Genomic DNA, 19,066 nt, shown 5'->3' on the forward strand with positions numbered 1-19,066 from the left:
GATATAGAAATACACCAAATAGCAGTGAGTGCGTTGCTGATCGACATTATCATTATTTTATCTTAATATATTTATTCATTACTATCTGGTGTGGCATTATCTATTCACAAAAGGGTTATGCATTTAGAAGATTGACCTTGAGATGGATTTCCGAGGGCATAAAAGAACCACCACATGCGCGTAAAAAAGCTCCTCCTTACGGTTACCCAAGCCAGTCTTGCCCTTCTAAAATTCAAGATAGAAAAATAAAAACCAAAAAGGAAAAACATACAACAGCCGGGATTCGCATGTGGTCACCCACCATACTACTAACCGGCCGGCGTGTGGCTTAAGTACGGCTGAGCGGACGGGAAGCCCTGTTCTCCACACCCTATGGTCGTATGTACTGGATAGAGATGAAAAGAAGGTCTATGTGTGGCAACTTTACTATCAGTATTATTGAAGAGGACAGGTTCCCTGGGCCCCCTAGATAGACGGAGGTACGGGAAGAAATAAAAGAGTGAAGATCCCGGACAGCTCCGACTGAATACTTACCGAAGATCACGATTTTGCTTCCGAAGCCACGATGATGGACTAGGAGTATTCCCCTTGAAAAGACATGAACAACTGAAAGATCAAAATAATAATCAATTCATCAAGTCCTGTTGGTGGGGCAAAACTGCTGAGTTACTTGGATTCAGTAACCTACACAATCATGTCAACAGCCATCTAGTCTGCACTGTATCACTTACCAGATAATTACAACCTCGAATTCGGAAGACTGGTCTATGAAGGGCGTCGTATGCGACCCTTGATTTGGGCCAGAACAAAAATGGGAACCCCCTGTTGTTAATCCAGTACCCCATCACGAAAGAAAATATATAATGAGGACCGAGTTGCTTATCTCAATTATGAATATCTTCTAGGCCGGGCTAATTATGTATAGAAAGTTTGTATTGCTCAAAGTACTAGGACGGGAGAGGGGTGATTGTACTCTAGTGATACTCAAAGGATCATTAAATTAGCATATATAAAAATGATATACCATAGCATATTATGAACTATTAAAACAAGGATATGAAATAGATTTCATATATATTAACCCTCGATACAAAGCAGCCCATAAATCTAGATAGATTGAAACATAGAATTTACATGAACATGACCAAGACCTATATTTTCAAACAGGGATAGGATCAGTATTCTCTAGTATATTCAGAAATATCCATCCATTCTTTTTCCTATTGGAAGAAAGTGGTCAAAAGTTGGGGAATCAAAATAACAAGGGCGATCAGTCAGGATTGGATTATTAGGATGACATATCATGTAGAAATGGGCTCTTGAATACAAGTCCAAGTTCAGCTGATCCCACTGGGTACCCGGGTTTGGTACAGTATGTGCAGGCCAGTTAAAAGTGCCGCCAATGGTTTTCCTCGCTGGTACCTTTGCTATATGAGAATGAAACTGTAATTGAATTACATATGCTGGGGCTTCAGAATCAGACAAATATAGTAACCGTCTATTCAGAACCAAGTCTCAAATCAAATAAGAATTAATGAACATGATAGGCGGCTACAGTTAGAAGTTGACAGATCCAGCTGTGGGTCATTATATATGAAGGGATGATTCGAGGGAAAGATCGTATAATAATAGCTCTATTGAGACATATAAGAGACAATCACACATTTGCAGGTTGCCGCTCATAATACATTAGATCACGCGGCGCGGCTTCCACATGATCACTACAGTTCTGACAATTATCGTGTACATCTACTTTATTCTGTGGTATATAAATCGGGGCGAAGTCACTGATTACAATCATCATTGTTGACAGTACATCACAAGGAAGATGGCCAAAAAGAACTGTGATGGTCATGCAATTGAGGTACAACTCCGGCAAAACAAAAAAGAAACAAAGAAATCTTATGACTGCAGCTTCCATGGCTATTGACGTGTCCTTCCTGGTCGTCCATTCCTATTTCGATTGTTTCTTCAACTTGCACGTACCAAGTAGCTCTCGCTGGAATAGCTCTTTTGGAGGGTCATATTTCTCTCCCTTAGTGCCTTCGGGGATGGCTTCAACGCCCAGCTCCTGTATGACACTATGGCATCCCCATTTGTTGTCATTGGCATTGCCACAGGGCGGCTTGATTTTGCCAACTCTTTCTTTAACCTTTTCGCCATCTTTTTCGACTTCTTGTAATGATAGCTCCCAGGTGACGGTCTTCGCTCCTTTCAGATTCACGTCCTCGGAGTTGCCTTCATCCAACTTCTCAACAAAGTAGGCCCAGGCTGTCATTATCTCGCCACAGTTGGCGTCATTCGAGTGATGCTCCTTGTCGCCCTGGGCGTTATTCCAACAGGCGGTCAGTGCATTTGCGAGCGACTTTGGCACATGTCCTTGGATGCCATCAACCTTCTTATCAAAACTCTGATAGACAATCAAGTGTTTTCCCTTGGCGGACGAAGCAATATAGACCTCATTTCCCTTACGTAACGCTGTCATGACCTTTGGTTTTCCGTAACCCTTAATATCCTCTTTCGACCACCTATCCACCATTGATGCAAAGGCGTCCTCGACGATTTGGACCATTTGCCCGTCGGTAACTTCCTTGTCGAATTTGGCTAAGGCGCTCCACATCCACGTGTCCATGTCCTTTTTCATCTTTCGAGTTTCTTCCGATGGCCGCACGCTTTCGTCCCGGAAGACTTCGATAGCGGGACCTTTGTCATCGCGAGGGAGAATGAAGCCGCGTTCTAACTCCTCTTGGTGCTGATTTTGAGCGGGCACAACCCGGGCTAGGGAGCTTCCAAGAAGAAGGAAAGAGAAAAGAAGAATGAGGAATTTGGGGGACATCATGTTGCAAGATGGTCGGAGTGGCCCCGTTTGAAGAACTTGGGGTGTAGTAATGCAATGGATTGAGAGATGTTGTTAGACTCAGTGCAGGCTTCGCAGCGTCTTTTAAAGCATCGACGATGGAAGTCGATGCGGCTTTTTTCTCTCCATGCAATCTGACACAAGCCACCCAGATCTATTTTTGAGCTTCAGATCTGCCTTGCTGAAATACAGCCTCCTTGGTGCCTTACCAACACAATGCAACATCAATTGCATTTCCAAGAAGCCTAAACATCGAGACCTCAGATGCTACAGCACAGCCAGGGCCAAGAGACAACTATTTTTCTTCAGAGGGGGTGAATAACCACGTTGATAGGTGCCAAGTCCCGGAAGGAGCCAACCCTAGCAACTCAATTATATTTATACGACTATCCTACATGAGCGGCCCCCACTGTCTGATCTCTTGGCCTCGTGTCTCACCCGGGCTTGGCGCACAATCTGTAAAAGTATTTCCCAATCGGGGAATCTGGGCAATGGATTCAGCTGGGTGGCATTGCTGAGTGAAATTGAGGCTTTGAGTTCGAAGTTTGGTTTGCAAGGCAGACTGACAAGGGTATCATGGAATGATGCCGCTCTGTGCAGACCGGTCTTGAGTATAAGACCAGTCGATAGAACCAGAAGCACCCAGATATGTAGAAAGACAGACCATTCCACTCTTCCCTCTCCATTCAAACGCAGCCATGCCTTCTGTGTCCGCCAGTCTCGCTGCTCTGCTCCTGGCATTGCTACCAGCGGCGTATTCCACCCCCCTTGTTCCGCGCTTGGAGGTCAAAGACTATTATCCCCAGATCAAGCGACTCGCCGCCATCGGTGACTCGTACTCGGCGGGAATCGGTGCCGGGAAACAGCGCTCTGAGGCCGGCGCCGGAGACTGCTACCGCTACGATGAGTCTTACCCGAGTTTACTCAATCAGGACGGGCGACTCGGAGGCTCCGACGGCCACGACTTTACGTATTTGTCTTGTTCGGGGGACGAGTCTCCTCAGATTCTCGAACAGGCGAAGAAGCTAGACGGCGAATATGATCTGATCACCATTTCTGCAGGAGGTATGCATGCATGTTTAATTGTGCCATGCCCTTGGCTTTATAGCTCCCAATTGACAATATACAACAGGCAACGACCTGGGCTTCAGTGAAATAGTCCAATCCTGCATTTATCGTGCGGTGTTCTGGAAGGATTGCGAGAAGCCACTGAAGCAGGCCGAAAAGGTGCTTGAAAGCAAAGAATTCGAGAAAAACATCAAAGCCCTCCTAAAAGAAAGCAAGAAGCACCTGTCCCGCGACGGCCAGATGTACTATACGGGTTATGGCAAATTCTTCAACGCCGAGACCACGCAGTGCAACGACGTGGATTGGACATTAGTCCCCGAATACAAGCCCACCAAGCTAGACCAGAAGCTGCGCGAGCGCACCAATAAGATCGTTAACGCGTTGAACGAGAAGCTGAATGGCTGGGTTGGCGAGGCTGGAGGCAAGTTTGTGAACTACGACAAGTACACGGAAGGTTGGCTCCAGCGCTTCTGCGACGAGGGAGTCACAGAACGGAACCCGTGGAGTGACCACGAAGACGACGCCTGGAATCAAATGTGGTTTCAGGTGCGATTTGGGGCCGATGACCTGAAGAAACGGGCGCTCGAGCTGCGGAAGAAGCGAGGCACCAAGACAAGCGATGATCTGGACGATTATAAGCCCGAAGAAGGGAAATTCAGTGACATTGATCAGAGATCGCTACCCGTTGAACTCTTGAAGGTCTTTCACCCTACGCCCGTTCTCAACACCTTCATCTCCAACCTCATCGTCCTCATGGTTGCGGAGCGGCAGGCTCGGACCGAGAACCCAGATATCTCCCTGGAGAAAGTCGCGCTGGAGGTCGAAGAGGGCACCTGTAAGAACGACCAGGAAGAGGACAAAGTGAAATGCAACTCGGAGGATCGCCGAGCCATTAAAAACGGCGAGTTCCTGGATCACATCAACAATCTATGCGAGGAGGTGGAGAGTCGTCTCAAGAGGAAAGATGATTGGCCGTACCTCCTTCACGCAGAGAGTTATGGTCCTTTGGTGGAGTTGAACATCAAGAAGGAAAAGAGCGACGCCAAGCTCCCTGATAAAGAGTAAGTCCCGACATGAGCGTTCGAATGTCAATCTGGACTAACCGCCAGCCCCACAGAAAATGCAAAACCTACTTGAAAAAGACACTTGACGACTGCCGCAAGGGAAAGGAATGGAAAAAGGGCGGCAGCATCATCCACGACGGCATCAAATACGAGTCCGCCGTTCGAGTCAATGATCACTTGTGGTGTCAGAACGCCAGTGCCGACCTGTCAGACTACGTACAATTAGAACTATCCAAGTACAAAGAGGCCGCCGAGGACTTTTGCGGCTCGGACATCAGTCGGAAAGCCGGCAAGGAGGTGGACAAGTTTACGTCCTCGTTGCCAAGTCTCAGCAGCAAGATCAACCTTTCTATCAATATGGGTGATAGCCAGGGTGGGTGTCTTGGTCCCAAGGAGTACAAACCGTCCAAGGAGGAATGCGTGGAGAAATTCATGAAGATTGTCGGAAACTGTACGTTTTCCCTCTCTTTTTTTGCTTACTTTCTTTCTGGAGCCCAGCACTCTATCCGTCTTTCCTTTGGATGAAGGCTAACAAGTTGCTTGCAGGCAAGGAAAAGGACGGCAAGAGCTACGGTGCCGGGGGAACCTTTGATACGCCAAAGGGATGTGTTGATTACAGAGCCGAAGGGCTGTCGCACATCATAATCCGGTAGGTCTGAGATGGAATTTCTCAAGAAGGCGTCTTGTGGATATTTTCCTCTTTACTGCATCGATAATGTTCAATGGGAGTTATATTTTGGATCGTTAGCTAGGCAATGTCACTGTCTACAGTGAGTATATCAACATCAGCCATTCACACTACGACTTTTTTTTCAGACACAGCGTTATTGGTAGAATTCTTGAACATTCAAGGTGCTTATTGAAAGACTCTTTCATCCTCTAAGTTGTCTATACCTGACCTTTTTAAGTCCGTTACGTAGTGCTGTTACCTACTCGTTAAACTTAGTCACTCTCTACAAAATCTTTTCCGCATCTGTTCTTATCCTTCATTCCATCTCTTCTCCATCTGCCCCTTACCTAGTGTCTCTCTTTTCAAGGCTCCACACTCGCCCTAAGATAAGCGCCAGCGGGCTCGCAGAAACACCCCAACTCGATATGCCAGTATCCCATCAAATTGTTCTTAACTTTCACCTACACAAAAAACCTTCAAAGTTTTTCGAAACTAATCTGCCGCCCCTTCTTCTGGTCTCGTCAAAGACGATTCTGGAGTCGATTTCATGGCAGCTACCGCCGGTGAAATCCATGATTGACAAGCCTATCATGCAAATCACGTGGGCAACAAGATCGACGACATTGATACAGACATTGCGCATATAGTCAAGCTTGACGACGGTGTGGAGTTCACCAACGAACCCTTCGAGAATACGATCACACCAACACAATTTTTCTTCCAAACTTGCCGGATATTCTTGAGCGGTCGAAACCAAGATCAGAAATGATGTCTTTCTTTGTAGCTCCTTATCAGGCTTTTTTGCAGGCACTGTACTAGCACATGCCCTTCTTCGTGTTTCTGACGATGATCCACCTGAAGCGGAACACCAGTGAACTCATCGTCAATGGAACTACATGGGACAAGGCTCGGATGAGGTGATGGTCAATGAGACATGTGGATCGGCAATTCGGGACGAAAATCACAGTCATCAGCTTATTCCGACATGTCTCTATTCCTCAACATCCGCGACGCTCTCGCAACTACTCGCGCCTCGTCCATCCCCTACTTGTAAGTTGATTGTCTTCAAGATCACAAATTAATTCGATGGGAATTGAATCGAGTTCTTACTTGTTTGTATAATTATGTGTATGATTAATTATAAAAACATAAGAACAATGCTGATGAGTCATAATTTGCTGCTGTCAACGGCACAAGCTTCAAGTTGAATACCAACCTAGTATACATTGAGGCTTGACAAGAGCTACTCCGGTCATTGATTTATCCCCGTAATAGCTCTCTGAAGGGGGTTAATTGCCGTTGCTGTGTATGGATAAGGAATATAGTATGGGGCCACTGGTTCTCATAATAATCCTATAACAGACAGGAAATGATGACTCCATCTTTTTCAATGTCTATCAGATTGGTGGCCGTCAGAAACCTTCCCTTCGATAATTGGTTGTACCTTATGATATAATTGAGAACATGAATCGGATCCACAAGACAGAACTAGAAACTGGAAAGGATTAAATTTCGGCTAATTATTAAAAGACATGGGGTGTCGCCATAGGCTAGTCAGCTCCTTCTAGAAATGTGGGTCTCTGGGGTGGATGTATGGTAGGTATAAATAGTTAGTCATTTGGCTTACTTTCTAATTCACATATACATATATCATACACCATCGACTGTTTCTGACTTGGATTCTCCTACTACAAATCATCCTATACAAATCTCCTAACTCACCCCTCATCATCCATTCTACCCAGAGTAAGAGAAATCTAAACACATAAGTCATGTCCTAGCTAATACCATCACAGGCTCCTATCAAAATGATCTTCACACGCAGCGTCTCCCTGACCAACTTCGCGGTGGCCTCCTCCGCTCTCTGTTTCCAAGTCTTCGTCCTATACCCCTGGCACCAGCAACTCGACGACAGCTTCGAAGAGCTAAAGAAGGAACACCGTCAGCTTCTACAGAAGATCAACAACATGCCGCTTCCCTCGAGTGAAAAATCCGCTGCAACTGCGGCAAATCCGCGACCCTGATCAGCCATTCGAGCATTTTTGAAAACGCCTCCCTGCTTACGCCTCATACCCATATAATCCGCAACAACTAGCGAGTCCAATTACAGTTTCAGTCCTTTCGGCCGGTATTCGATAGAAATAGACTACAGATTAGCGCATATCGATTCATTGCATATTATTCACACTATCCGTATCCTCCACTGAAGGCAAGAATTGCCATTGTATCTGGAAATAGCCAAGAATGCTACGACTCCCCGATCACACCAACGAGCCCGACATCATCAGCCGGCCGAAAGAGAAAGGGGCCAGTTATGGTAAGTCCCTCATCATTACTACTGTGAATTAACTCTAATCCATGATGCAGTGTTTTCAAGCAAGTCTAGTGGCAAACCAGTTCATGTGAATAAACAATGATAGACAAATACCAAAGTTTCTGTACATATCTGCCGTATATCCATATCCGGTGCTTTCTCGGCCGTGTCGGATCCGACTAGTGGAGCTCGCCTTCCCCGATATTGTGGGTCGCGATGCGCTTAACCTTGTATGAGTGGGGTGCCGTTTTTTATTTGCTATGAAACAGCGGCTTTGGTGGGATTTGAACTTCCTCGGCTGTACCGGTCGCCTGCTGGATAGACGATATTGGAGGATCAGTCGAATTTTGGAGTAGGGAGGAGAAAAAGTTAAATGAGTACATCGGGGCTATATCTCTACAAGTGAGAAAGGTGTAAACTCAGAATGTCTCTGTACAAACCGATATTCTTAAAAGCTGAAATTGTTCAACTCGAAGCCAGTGCAGCGAAGTAGGTAAATATCTATCATGACAAACACCAAATACACAATCCTTGTCAAGGGTAAAAACCACACCAATGACGTAGTCATATATCATACCAGTAAATGTATACGCAATACAAGATTTCACCTGTAATACCACTAGGCCAACCGTCTGTTATCTAGATGAAAAGGTGGAGAGAAGAACCAGTGAGGTTGGAAATTAGCCACGCCAGGCGCACTTTAGTGTCGGCTCCGACTTTCGGCCGGTTCTCAGAGTGGGTCGAGTCAGGAACCGTCACTGCTTTACGTCGGATACGGCTTACCCAGCTGATGGATTGATGCGGTTTATTGCTATCATGTTCTCCGCAATGACTATTCAGCTCAATTTTGATAGTTCTCTGTTAGACTCGAACCCGAATGAAACTACTATCGAACCGTCGGAGCCGAATCATGCCAGATGCGATGCTTCTTGGCCTTTCGCTAAGCTAAAATAGGACTACGAGCGGTGTTGGAAATGTCTTTGGAGCTGGTCTCTGCGTTCTCGGACTGCCTTGCGGTATTTGAATTCAACTCGAGGGAATCAAAAATATTCTGTACGGGTAGAGATCTATTGGGGCTGTCGTTATAGTTGAAATACCTCAAGTATTCATGAAGAAGCCGTATCAATCGGGCCGTGCTCTGCTACGCCCAGGTTCCAGTTAGGTAATTATCTGCAACAGACCTTCTCACCGGGTCTCAGTCAGTTGGACGTAATTACGCGTTATAGGAGAGAGCGCTTCCTCTCCTGGTTTAAGACCCCGTTTTCGGCTGGAAAGCTGCGATTCTCCAAGGTTAAGTACTCCAAGATTCTTACCTCCCGGGTCTATCCGAACAAGTTGATCTCCAATCGCATCACACTCCCACACATTGCGACATGGACGACAGCCAATCTCGACGATACAGTCTTCAACCTCTACGCTCTGACTTCATTCCTAAGATATCACCACCCAGGGAGCAAATCCTGTGGGTCGGATGCTCAGACAGTAGTTGTGAAGAGCTTGCGCTGCTGGATGTGTCGCCGGATGATATATTCCAACATAGGAACCTAGGAAATATATTGATTGATGATCTGTCTTGCACTACGGCTGTTCGATATGCAGTCAGTGCTCTCAATGTACGCATTCTCGAAGATTCTCTCCGGCCGGTATAAACTTCAAGTAAGGGCGCTGAATATTGTTAGATCGATCATATCGTCATCTGCGGACATTACGGATGCGGCATTGTGAAGACGGCGCAGAATCCCGGTCTAAAAGACCCCTGGACAAGGTGACATCAATGTCTTATCCTGTCTTGCGATGTACTTACTGACTAAACTCAGCATAATTGACGGCCTGCGAACAGCCCACAGCACGAGCCTTCAGGGCTTGACAGAGGAGGAGCAGGATCGCCGGCTGGTCGAGTGGAACGTAGTTGAGCAGATTCGCTCCGTGGGCCAGATCCCGGAAGTTGTGGACGCCATCGATCGACGCGGTTTGAAGGTTCATGGTGTTTTCTATGACAGTGCCTCCCGGAGAGGGTATCGCGTCACCAACGTGGGTATTCATGGTAGGGTGTTAGTGTGATCTGGGTATGGATTTTTCGACGATTTCATTCTTTTGTTTCCTAGCTGCTGTGTTGTCACTGTATCTGATCATGAGTAGAAATGTCTATTTGGTCCATAGGGGTCTGTTCTAGACTAGGAGTTATAGAGTTGATGGCATGGGGTAAGTCATTTTGAGGGTTAAAGATCTTGCATAGACAGGGTCTGAAATGACCGTATTTCAAATTGTTTACGCCGGCGTATGGGAGCAAATGTGGAGACGTATTGCGAAAGGCCCCCGCTATCCAGACCCCGACTTGACTCCTCTTTGGAATCCAACTAGTGTTTTAGCTTACTCATGGTACTTTCGAGCAGTTACAGTTATAAAAGAAAAGACTCCCCCCCAGCCAGACTTCTGGCTCCCTACACGTGGACCTCGATGCTTACCTGGTGTTCCATCGGTCATATGATGATGCGTGCCCTCATTTCTTGGCATTGCCTGTAGCCAACAGTCAGCACCTGACTCGACACTAACAAACATGAAGCGATTTTTTATTTTCGAGACATATCCAATGGATTTTCTCTGACATGATGGCTGTTCTCTTCATGTCTTCTCATGTCTGTTCAACAGGGCAAGACAGTTGATGATCTGTTGTCGCCCGACATGCCCGCGACTAAATCACCTTGCCGATATCGGCCCGGATTTACCCATAATCCGAACATCCCACGCTAAAATCACTGCAGTGTGCTCAAACAGACAGGTGGGGGATGACTGAAAGCCGCCCAGTGATGGTGCTATCATAATGCTGCCCCTCTTCAAACATCCCAACCTCCGTACTACTCTCCTCCGTCGCATTCAGGGTATCCCTGCTCCTCGAATCTCAAAACGCGGACTAGCTTGCTGTTCCAACCCCTTCCACGACATGGCCCATTCCCCCGACCAGCAGACCGTCCGTCGGTACCTGCAGCAATCGCACGAGCGGATCTTCGAAAACAACCGGAAATGGGTTGCCACGAAGACGGAGTCCGATCCGGCCTTCTTCGACAAGCTCGCTGCGGGCCAGCAGCCTGAGTACCTGTAACGATTCCCAGACGCTTAACTCAGGTCACCGTCGAAGAGCGAGAGACTAACAGACGCAGGTACATCGGGTGTAGCGATAGCCGAGTTCCCGCCAACGAGATCATGGGCCTCGACGCCGGCGAAGTCTTCGTCCACCGCAACATCGCGAACCTCGTGCCGACGGTCGACCTCAACGTCATGTCCGTCATCAACTACGCCGTACGCCACCTGCGCGTCAAGCACATCGTCGTCTGCGGCCACTACAACTGCGGAGGGGTTCAAGCCGCGCTGACGCCCACCGACCTGGGCATCCTCAACCCGTGGCTCCGGAACATCCGCGACGTGTACCGTCTGCACGAGCAGGAGCTCGACCAGATCACGGACGAGACGGCGAGGTTCAACCGGCTGGTGGAGCTGAACGTAATTGAGTCCTGCCGGAATATCATCAAGACGGCCGCTGTTCAGCAGAGTTATCAGGAGAATGAGTATCCGATTGTTCACGGGTGGGTCTTTGACTTGAAGGTTGGTCTGTTGAAGGACCTTCATGTCGATTTCGAGGCTACCCTGCGCGATATCAAGAAGATTTACAATCTTCCTTCCAGCTCGAAGGCCTCTAACTGAACGAGGTGTTGCGATCCTCTATTAGCACTTGCCATTGAATTGATGGAGTGAATTAAGGGATATGATTTACGGCAATTCTGTGGCGGAATCTTGGAGACCGGCTATGTGGGCATATATGCAAATACACACGTGCTCCGAGCCGCTTGACTTGGTATCCAAATTTTGCTGCTTATTGCTATAATCTTAGATAGGAATATCGAGTTTTTGAAACAATGCATCGATATTAAGTCATACTTAATCAACTCCTGGAGTATCGAGTCGTCAAAGATAGTAGTACTGCATCAAATCATGCATATGGTGTAACCTGTAGTGCTTTGTTTTGTCAGACAGGTCTAAGTATAGTGACCTCGGTGTTTCATAAAAGGGAGCAGAGGCCCTACCTGGGTCTTCTTTGCCAATTGATTCTACCCTGGCAATCAGAGATCACTTCTCCATGTGTTTTATAGTAGGCTTGATAAATTTTTTACTACTGGACGATGCTCCTACTGGGGAGATCGTCCCGAACTACGATATATGCCGGGAAACAGTAAACGGGAGGGATATGCATCATGAGCCATACAGGATGCAGCATAACAAGACAACAGTTCAGACACCGGTCTAGCTTTCTTTCATCCTTGACAAATTCATTCACTCAAAAGACGCGTCTGGCTTGCTTCCAGATTCGACAAATCCGGCATCATCTCGGCCCGACCATACCTACAAAAGGAGGTTGTTTGTTGCTGTCCAGCCCTCACTCTGGCTTTCATCCTTACACACGCTTCCTTTATATCTGTTCATCTGTCTTCCGAAAACAATCCCAGGATAACCTCTACAGGCGAGCGTCGGTGGCAGTGAATCTCTACTCAGAGGAGCCCTTCCCGCAGTGAACCCATACAGGCAGGCCACCATCCATCCATCACCACGATAATGGATCCAGTTTCCCTTCCCACTCGTGAGTCTTCCCTCTATATTCGCTCACCATATTGAGTAATATTCTAGTCTCGCCCACGGCGGACCCCTCGCTCACAGAGGAGATCCTCGACGTGCTCCAGCAAGCCGTTCAAGCGCAGCAAGCCAAGAAAGGCGTCAACGAAAGTACGCTATACCCTCACTACCTATATCACCTTACCTCAATACGATACATTAATATCCCAATGCAGCAACCAAGTCCGTCGAGCGCGAATTATCCGAGATCGTGATCGTAGCGGCTGACACCTTCCCTATTGCAATCGTCATGCATCTTCCTATGCTCTGCCAGATGAAGAAGATCGCTTGCGTTTTTGTCCCCAGTAAGGCTGAGCTGGGTGAGGCGTGTGGGCTGGGTAGGTCTGTGATCGCGGCTACTATTATTGCGGGGGGAGAGATTGCGGGAGAAGAGAGTGGGTTGGCTGCGCGGATTGAGCGGCTTAAGGAGAAGATCCAGGATATTGGTGTTGAATGAGTATGACTGGTAGGTGAGACTTTGGAGGGACTCTCTTGTGGAGGCACATCTACGATGGATTAAAAAATGGCTGTCAAGTATCTTTTGTCCAGATACTGGTTGTTCTGGCTATGAATGTCTGGGTTGGATTTGGACGAAATTGCAAGAAGTGTCAACTTTGGTCGGGCATCTTTGCAAGATAGCCGCTGGATAGGTGATCGCGGCCCATAGACCAAATCAAGACGTTTTAACTTCTTATAGTGCCTTATATTGTCAACATGTTGGGACAGTATACTTGGAGCAATACTATCTTCAAGCTCCTCTCGTAATTTCGAGTTTTGTACCGAGATCATATAACGATCATCTAGATCTAGTAAGGAAGTAGTTCCCTTTTTCAAATCACGAGTCCAATCTCCCCACACAAAGTCAGATAAACAACAAGTTGGAGCCTAGTCTTATGGTGATCAAACTATTACTGGTATTCATCCCTCCTTGATTGCATGAGCATGAGGAATACGATGTACAGCCTTGAGATGGATACATACTTTTTATTATATCACCAGTAAATCTTGAATCACTCTTACCTTACATCGTCCAAGGTACAGATCTAACAACATCCACCAATAAATGCTAACCCCAGTTGTGCAAGCGCACACACCCACATTAGTCTCTATTTTCATATCTTCTAGTCTAGGTGCATCATAAACTATTGTTCATTTGAATCTTACCGAAATGTCAATTGTCAGATCTGGCCGGCATGCACTGACACTACATACAAATTGGGGGAACTCCTTCTGGAAGACGCAGAAACGATCTACTGTGTTCGATAGAAGAGGACTTTATTTGCTTCTATGTTCACGTCTGCCATACATATCTATCCAATTCACCATACCATGTGACTTACCTCGAGAATTATAAGTATAGACGTGATCACAAGGAACACCTCACACAGACACACACACGCGCGAAACCGATCTCGCTGCGAAATTCGTACATATACTCTATATCAGTCGACTGGGATCGCACGACATGCTCAGACGGTACTGAAATATGATCATCAAACCATACAATACTCCACAGCAACTCGGAATCTGACACATTCCATGTTTGACCCTCTCCCGCGATAAGATAAAAGTCGGAATATGAGCAAGCCTGTCTGCTACGGACGTGTCGGCACAACAGCACGACATATCAGCGATCTCACCATTGAGCCTTGAAACATCCAGTACGAGACCTGTGATCCGTCGCCACATGAACAACCTCGGTCTCAACACCTGCCAGGTCTGACGAGTGTGGCTTGTCTTGTGTCTCTCTCTGGAAAGACTACTGCAGCCCCCCGCACGTTGTCAAGAGCATAACTTAACCTAGACAAATCAGCGATCAGTGCGAAGAGCGAAGGCCATGCAAGATCTTCGCTATGATATAATTAATATAATTTAATCAACTCGCAGGGACCGGTTAACAGGATGGTGGAGCTTATCGGACATGTGAAGTCTTGTGTGTGACCATGGAGAATATGACGGGTTTAATATGCCGAGTGGTTTTTACTCTATTGACTCTCTTTGTGATATGCCATGCTGGATCGAGGCGTGTCCGTTGAACTAATATCCACGATCTACAATTAGCAGATATTGACAATCTCCCCTGCAGTACTAAACAGAACTCGTCCGGTTAAATATAGCATCCCATGGACCAAGCTCGCCCCGCACTGTACTTGAGGTACAGTATACTCTATGCTTTGGTAGGAATGGCCTTGCAATAGTAACAATACCTATGTATCATATGTGGTAGGCCTCAACTCCCCCACATTACAATGTTTCCAATCTAATTGGCCAAGTCGTGGTTCCCCGCATGAGTTGGCGAGCTGGTTGTGGACACGGGGCGCTGATGATCAGCCGAACCCCGCATATACCCCGGACGGGATTGCCCCCGTGCCCAATAGTTCCCAACTCAAGAACTTGGGAGCTGTGCCGCTGACTTTCTGGTTGGTATCTGGTTTATCTCGTTCGCAATGTTGACTGTTTTTGGATGATGATGGAGGGAGTCCACGTGAACAGTACTGGCAGTATTCGTAAGGGCATACTGAGTATTTCGATAGAACTTCGCACCCTGCCCATAGTACTCAAGATTGGTTGATACATCCGTATAAAGTCCAAGACAAGCTTTGCAGTAAGGCATTATCTTGTTTCTATCGACCACACGGTTGATAGCAACAGCAAACGGAATATTGAGAAATATCATGAAGAAGCCGATATACACCGCATGTCGCGGTATACCCCTCGCTTGGCAGTATTCGCTAAAGCAGGCTGTCTATGACGGCACATCCTTTGATGATCACGCCTAAATGCCGGGTAGACAGTATGTGTGTCAGACAGGGGACCCGAGGCTCTCAGTCCAAATGAGACTACGACCACGCCGCGGGGTCAAATCACAGGCACTACAAACGAGCGGTATCGAGGCGAATGCATAGTTTGGGCCGAAAAGGGGCGGGTCGGATCTTGGAACAGGGTTGAGGGCCTATTTTGAGTTTGGTCTCCTCATTTCTGGGGCTGATCGTCGTTTACCCCGTGGGGTGTGTGGTGGACGGTGCTCCTCATGGTACTAAGGGGTTTGATGTCACTCAGGATGGGGGTCGAATCCTCTTAAGAAAGCGATTCCTGTCAATTGTCGGGTTTTTGTCTGTTTTTGACCGTCCATCCCGCAGAAGATGTCGGACACGCCGGGGAAATACATACTGGGTGCCCATCGAGGGCCGTTAGCGCAGGATGAGAATGATGCCCGGGAGTTGGAGAAGTTGGAGTCTGCGGGTGGACTGACACTGTCCAAGGTGTCCACGCGGGGCGAGAAGATTCGCCATCACTGGAGGCGGTTTTGGTTTTTCTATCTCGTGGGGAATATCATATTTTTGGCCATTTTCCTGCCAATATTGTGGGTGATCTCTCGACACAGCATTAATCTGCTCGACTGAACTGATCACCATAGCTTTCTCATCGCTATTCCTGCGATCGCACAGATGGTCGTCAACAAATCGACTCTACTCCTCGTGAACGGAGCGGTGCTACAACCAAAGCCGGATTCGGTGCAATTGACCATGAAAGCCAGCATAGACTTGAAGCTGGCAGTGCCCGTGCGCATCGAAGCCGTGACATTCGACCTCTTCCAACCGGATCTTGGACACGACAGGCCGTACGCCGCTCTTGACCTTCCGGGACAGACAATCAAGGGGAACTATACTCTCGGAGTCAGCGACCGTTTCACACCTATACAAGATACGACGGCGTGGGTCGAATTTGTCCGGCAGGTCGTGTTCCAGGAGGAGACGTCGTTGTCGCTCTATGCCCCGACGACGGCCTATTTAGGGGTGCTGAAGTCGAATGTTATTATGGACAAGACCATCGTGACTCCGGGTGATTCTACCTAATCCTGAGCTATATATGCCTGTGTTCGCCCATCTAACTGTTCTCCTAGGTTTGAATAAATTCAAGGGTCTCACCATATCCGACGCTACGTTGCTCCTCCCTCCAAAAGACGACGGCACCAACCTTGTCGGAAACATCACGCTGCCCAACCCATCGGTTCTCGAACTCGAAGTCGGAACCCTCCACATGGATATTAAAAGCGGGGATCTCCTAGTCGGGAATGCCAGCCTTACAGACGTCACGCTCAAGCCGGGGGACAACACCTTCCCGATGGACGGAGTCCTCGATCTAAAGAAGGTCATAAGCAACCTCGGCGATGTCATCAAATCTCAGGTTTCTCACCTGAAGGAGGGCAAGCTATCTCTGAACGCAGCCGCTACGTCCATCGTCTGGGAAGGCACCGAGGTCCCCTACTACACGAAAGTGCTCCGCGAGCTCACCCTACCCGTCGAAGTCGCCATCGGCGATATCCTGAAGAACAGCTTGCGGGAGCTGTTGCACGGGAATGGTGATTTGGTGGAGAATCTGAAGGAAGGCATGGGTCGTAGATCCATTGGTGATAAGACCGATGAGCTCGCGGCGTTTTTGAAACAGAACGAACATGTCATGGATACCTTCCCTGATATAGATCCGGCAAGACGGGAGAAGATCATTGATTCTTTGGCGGCCATATATAGCGATCTCTAATTTTTGGCCGGTATCCCGCACCGCATTAATGAAGTTATGTTTATAGTTTGACCTATCATTGACTCCTTTTGGTGAAGTGGAGGGTGACTGACAGCCACTTGTAGCCATTTTGCTGGGCTTTTCTCAATGACCGCTACACCAAAATGCTGGTCAACGTTTGGTATATAGCTGTTTGGTATAGAGCTTAACCTGACTGATATTCCCAACAGCTTTTCCATGGTAAGTAGGTCGATCGCGTATGTCTACAGGCTGTAAAGGACACGGCTTCCTTTCTGCTTGTTAATACTTGAATCACATGCTCAGCAAGGTCAATCTAGTCTGAAGCTACGCTACGCTTTAGACCATTGCGAGAAATTGAGATAATATAGGTCGGATTTTTGTAACTAAGTTTCAATCACCGAATATGAGATTTTGCTCCTTTGATTTCCGGCTTACTATTATCGTTCTACATCAGTCAGTCAAACTAGTACTAATCTAAAGAAAATGATCACTTGAATACGTACCTGCTGCCCTTCTAGTGGTGTACACATATCCGTTGCTATTTTCATTGTGTATATGATAACGACATAAGGTTGTCTATATCTGATATAAAGCACTAGAGTATATTGAAACTTTTGAGATTGCATCTTCTCAAATTAGTATGTCCGTCGGGCTATAGATTGATTTCTCCTTGTTCATTATTTCCCTATCACAGATATGATATAATGGATATTTCAACAACCTAAGTGCACCATAGTTCTGAAGTAATGAAGAGACTAAGTTTAAGAAATGCATTAGTCCAAGGTACAATAGTGATATGTAGAGTACAACTGCATTAAACTACGGTAAGTCTAATAACGCCATCGCATGATGCATAGCCCGCAATTTACCTTGTACGGAGGACTTAAGGCGTAATTATAGTAGCCTGCAGCAGGCTCTGTTCTGGACCTTTTTTTTCAGGGGTAGGACCATACTGGACTCATCTTATCCGGGCTCCTCTTAACTGTTCTTGACATATCACCCAGCTCACCCTGATGCTTTCCGGGCATTTTCACCGGTCATTTTGAATCCTTGTTATCTTGCCCAGCCACCCCACGGCTACAGCCTGTGTGCAGAACACAGCAGTGACTTGTTCAACCTTAATCATATAAAGTTGGGATAGTTATCAGTCATGATAAGCCCTACCAAAATGCGGCTTGGTAATTTGGCGCAGTGGCCGGAACATTATAATATACTCAAATGTGAGTAAAGATAAATCTGGTTGACGAGTAATGATAGGAAAATTGAGTAGCATGAGGGCAAGTTTCTACAGCCGCACTGGGTAATGGAGTGGTTGCAGATCTCAGCATTCAATGAATCAAGATCAAGGGGGTGGTTCAAGTTGGTATGTAGATCACGGCATATACATAACCCAAACGCAAAAATGTGTAATAACTTTTTAGGCCGTCTAAAATCTCTCCAAGGGCAAATCACGTAATGACATCTGACACGTCACCTGTACAAGAATGACATCCCTTGAAAGCTATTCAAACAATTTGAATGTTGACTCTAACATCTTCCTTTTGAAACACCTTAGTTGGGAGTTTCCAAGATCCCTCGATTTCCTGCCGCCTGATTTTGATTTGGTTTACGAAACTTCTACGTTATGAAATATACATGGTATGTCCATCCACAGATACACCATATTCATTGACATAGATTTTATTTCTTGAATAATAGTCTTCTATTATGGCATTTTATGGTATTATATAAGCGGTCCAATACGTTTGGTCTACGGAGTAACTACATGCAATATGTTGCTTTGAATTTAGATAACGTATCCAAACCTTGATAATTTCATCATAACCCTATATCATAATAATAATGCAAGTTCCACTACTCGGTATCATTGAGTTAAATACCATCTGCTA

General features: G+C 46.7%; 7 protein-coding genes across 7 annotated transcripts; 6 read left to right on the forward strand and 1 right to left on the reverse strand.

Moving 5' to 3' along the window:
• Nucleotides 1–1,783: 1,783 nt before the first annotated feature.
• BDW47DRAFT_108074 (uncharacterized protein) lies at nt 1,784–2,886 on the reverse strand. The gene has a single exon (XM_024813153.1). It carries the CDS (start codon nt 2,837–2,839, stop codon nt 1,955–1,957), a length of 885 nt encoding a protein of 294 aa, XP_024670804.1. The 5' UTR covers nt 2,840–2,886; the 3' UTR covers nt 1,784–1,954.
• A 669-nt stretch (nt 2,887–3,555) lies between these two features.
• On the forward strand, nt 3,556–5,707 carry BDW47DRAFT_132595 (SGNH/GDSL hydrolase family protein; the record flags this gene model as incomplete). Its single annotated transcript, XM_024817602.1, has 4 exons — nt 3,556–3,922; nt 3,990–4,986; nt 5,043–5,440; nt 5,536–5,707. The coding sequence occupies 4 exons, from the start codon at nt 3,556–3,558 to the stop codon at nt 5,640–5,642; spliced, it is 1,869 nt and encodes a 622-aa protein (XP_024670805.1). The 3' UTR covers nt 5,643–5,707.
• Nucleotides 5,708–7,324: 1,617 nt separating this feature from the next.
• BDW47DRAFT_108077 (uncharacterized protein) lies at nt 7,325–8,357 on the forward strand. Its single transcript, XM_024813154.1, has 2 exons — nt 7,325–7,976; nt 8,027–8,357. The coding sequence occupies exon 1, from the start codon at nt 7,468–7,470 to the stop codon at nt 7,681–7,683; it is 216 nt and encodes a 71-aa protein (XP_024670806.1). The 5' UTR covers nt 7,325–7,467; the 3' UTR covers nt 7,684–7,976; nt 8,027–8,357.
• A 532-nt stretch (nt 8,358–8,889) lies between these two features.
• Nucleotides 8,890–10,100, forward strand: BDW47DRAFT_108078 (putative carbonate dehydratase). Its single transcript, XM_024813155.1, has 3 exons — nt 8,890–9,586; nt 9,653–9,738; nt 9,791–10,100. Exons 1-3 carry the CDS (start codon nt 9,347–9,349, stop codon nt 10,032–10,034), a joined length of 570 nt encoding a protein of 189 aa, XP_024670807.1. The 5' UTR covers nt 8,890–9,346; the 3' UTR covers nt 10,035–10,100.
• Nucleotides 10,101–10,425: 325 nt separating this feature from the next.
• BDW47DRAFT_108082 (carbonic anhydrase) lies at nt 10,426–11,910 on the forward strand. Its single transcript, XM_024813156.1, has 2 exons — nt 10,426–11,069; nt 11,132–11,910. The coding sequence occupies exons 1-2, from the start codon at nt 10,795–10,797 to the stop codon at nt 11,670–11,672; spliced, it is 816 nt and encodes a 271-aa protein (XP_024670808.1). The 5' UTR covers nt 10,426–10,794; the 3' UTR covers nt 11,673–11,910.
• A 668-nt stretch (nt 11,911–12,578) lies between these two features.
• On the forward strand, nt 12,579–13,092 carry BDW47DRAFT_126939 (L30e-like protein; the record flags this gene model as incomplete). Its single annotated transcript, XM_024816645.1, has 3 exons — nt 12,579–12,603; nt 12,651–12,746; nt 12,812–13,092. The coding sequence occupies 3 exons, from the start codon at nt 12,579–12,581 to the stop codon at nt 13,090–13,092; spliced, it is 402 nt and encodes a 133-aa protein (XP_024670809.1).
• Nucleotides 13,093–15,778: 2,686 nt separating this feature from the next.
• BDW47DRAFT_132597 (DUF3712 domain-containing protein) lies at nt 15,779–17,177 on the forward strand (the record flags this gene model as incomplete). Its single annotated transcript, XM_024817603.1, has 3 exons — nt 15,779–15,999; nt 16,054–16,478; nt 16,540–17,177. 3 exons carry the CDS (start codon nt 15,779–15,781, stop codon nt 17,175–17,177), a joined length of 1,284 nt encoding a protein of 427 aa, XP_024670810.1.
• Between the last annotated feature and the right edge of the window lie 1,889 nt (nt 17,178–19,066).

The sequence above is a fragment of the Aspergillus candidus genome (assembly GCF_002847045.1).
Source record: "Aspergillus candidus strain CBS 102.13 unplaced genomic scaffold BDW47scaffold_32, whole genome shotgun sequence".
In the NCBI taxonomy this organism is placed as follows: Eukaryota; Fungi; Ascomycota; class Eurotiomycetes; order Eurotiales; family Aspergillaceae; genus Aspergillus; species Aspergillus candidus.